This window comes from Morus notabilis, unplaced genomic scaffold (assembly GCF_000414095.1).
Source record: "Morus notabilis unplaced genomic scaffold, ASM41409v2 Scaffold139, whole genome shotgun sequence".
Taxonomy (NCBI): Eukaryota; Viridiplantae; Streptophyta; class Magnoliopsida; order Rosales; family Moraceae; genus Morus; species Morus notabilis.
Window position 1 is genome coordinate 317,829 of NW_010361068.1, and position 2,724 is coordinate 320,552.

At 42.2% G+C, this 2,724-nt stretch overlaps 1 protein-coding gene across 1 annotated transcript in view; it reads right to left on the reverse strand.

The window, feature by feature from the left end:
- Positions 1-349: 349 nt before the first annotated feature.
- Positions 350-2,724, reverse strand: part of LOC21408060 (ARF guanine-nucleotide exchange factor GNOM) — a 7,766-nt gene continuing 5,391 nt past the window's right edge. Inside the window, exon 4 of the mRNA XM_024165757.1 lies at positions 350-2,724. Within this exon, the coding sequence (XP_024021525.1) occupies positions 875-2,724 (1,850 nt within the window). The 3' untranslated portion in view covers positions 350-874.

Here is a 2,724-nt window from a genome sequence, read left to right on the forward strand (position 1 = left end):
CTGGCGAAAACAACTTTGGCAGCTTACGCTATGAGTCATTAAGGGCTCGTTTATTTCTTACGTTCAAATCATGATTATTAATTCTGTTACGGTATTTTACTTTCATACAAAATTTAAATTTTAAACTCTAAAATTAACCATCATAATTTTAATACATGTACCAAACGGGCCCTAAGAAAAGGAATCGTTTATTTTTATTTTCTCTTTTATTTTCAATAATAGAAGTCATTAAGCAAAAATAAATAAATAAAGTAAACAAACGAACAAACAAAACAAAAAAACAAACTGGCAAAACACACACCATCATGCAAGGCAGTGACTATAGAAGGTTCAACTTTCAAGCCCATTGTAATTTTAAATTCTCATGATCGCTAAAATACTAATGAGCAACCTTGGTTCTGTACACAAATGAGCAAGCTAATACAAAATAAAAGAGGGGTTGTTTACTTTATGGTATAACATATCAAATACAGCAAAGAAAAAGGGTCAAAATTCTCAGCCTAAAAAGCACTCTACTACTACTAGGTTAGAGAGATGGATCATTAGGGTTATGCGGGAACTCCACCCTAATAGAGTTTCATGGAGGAAGAAAATGAAAGGAAATTGAATACAATGAAAGAATCGTCCTTGCTAGAATTCTGACCAACCCGCCATGGTTACCACAAGACCAAGCACATCTCTTTTATTTGTGGCAATAAACGACACCTAGTAGCTAATGACCAAATCTAGTAGTGGTTCGCCTTTGCCCGGTTCTGCAAATTCAGATTTCGAAAATGAGAGTACCTCTAAGGAAAAAAGTAATTCAATTTCTCATCATCATGCAGGGTTGCGCATCCGTTAACAAGACCAGTTTGAGTTCCAAAAATACGATTTCCTAACCTCCACCAGAAGGAACTTCAGTGGATGCCGTTAGAGTTGCATGTGGGCCTGTTTCATCAGATACTACATCACCCCCCGCTTTACCACCATGTGACGGTTCTTCTAAACTTTGATCAGGAAAAAGTTCAGACTGCAAGGATGGAGCAATGTTATTCGCATGTAACCATGTCAGCTCCCACAAACTATCTCCACCTAAAGCATTTTTATGCGCAAGCACTCCCGTAGTCTTCATAACAAGCAAGGTGTTCTTAAGCAGCTCAGGTATTAGCTTCTGAAGCTTCTCACTTTTCCTACCTCTCACTTTCACCTTTATATAATTTTCCATTCGGCTAAGAACACCCAGCCACAATTTGCCGAAAGTTGTTAACTGAGATAGATCCGGAAGCAACTGCAGAAACACCTTTGTCAAAAGCTTCATAGCAAGAACAAGCGTTCCTTCCATATTTCGATACTCTTTAAGGGACTGCCCTTGTACGATTTCAAGCAAGTCATCAAGCAGCGTAAAGATCCCCATATCAAAGCACTGTAACCACAAACCATGAGGAAAGTGTATCCCGTCCACTCCTTTCAAGCACTTTTGCAACGACAACAAAGCGTGATTTCGGACCTCTTCTCTCGGGTCCAAACTAACTTTTCTTAATCCCTGAACAACCCGAAACCACATTTCCCCAACATCCTGACACATCCTTAAAGCTTCCTCCTCTCCCATTGTATCCTTAGCCTCACAGGCCCACTGCGCTAAACAATTAATAGAACCCACCATTAGATCAACTGCAACAACAGAGCGCTCCGCCTGTCCAACTCGGGACTCAGCAAACTGCCTTGATGCATCCACACAAAGCACATAATTGGCTGACAACAAGTGGGCCCCATCTGACATAATGAACAAGAGAGTGTCAAACCCAGCATCTGAAGCTTCTGGATGTCGAGCAGTGATGGAAAGAAGGGATGTAATAGTGCGCCACCCTAACTGGGATCTGATGTGAGGGGCATTTGCTTTTACAAGGCGGCTGACTTCCTGTGTAATTTGTTCACAGTATGCATCAGCAACCCGGGCATCAAGTTTTAAGACAAGTTGCAATGACCTCAAAAGTTCATCGGCAATGTTCTCTTTGTAAGGAAGCAGCCGCTGACATATACGGAGAAGCCCGAAAACAGCCTTCTCGACCAGGGCACAAGGCATGACAGTTGACTGAACAATGCCGGCAATGTGCTCATACACACACTGCCAAAGAAGCACGATCCTGTCCCTGTTATTAAGGGTAATTGCAATTAGCAACTCCAGGCAGAAAACTGCACTGTCTTCATCGTCGAGAGAGCTGCCCACTTTTTGAGGTCGCCCTGCAGCCCATATCAGTGCTCGTACAAGCTGCAATAGAGATTCAGCTTGCAGAAACTTACTCTCAGTAAATATACTGTCAATGTGGCACTGCTGAATTGTCTGAAGGGTGCGCTGACGAGCAGCTAGTTCTTCCTCAGTAGGTTGTATCCTTGGCTCCTCTGTGTCAAGGGACAAAAGCTGACTAAATCGCCCCATCAATCCATAGGATCTCTTTGGAGTAGTCACGGAAGACATATTAGAAGAGGATAGAGAATTTTTAAGAGGTTTTCCATGCCCATTATCAGTGGGAAGCTCTGGCTCATCAGCTGCATCACTGGCCACACGTGCTGGAAGAAGACCTAGCTTGTGCAACCTTAAGATGCAATCAAAAATATTTCTCCAACCTGCTCGAATGTAATCACCATAACTGTTGGAAATTGTGAAAACTGTCACAGTTGCCATTCTAGCTTTGGTATCATCACCGAAGGCCAGCACAGATTCCTCAAGAGATGATGGGTTCAGCA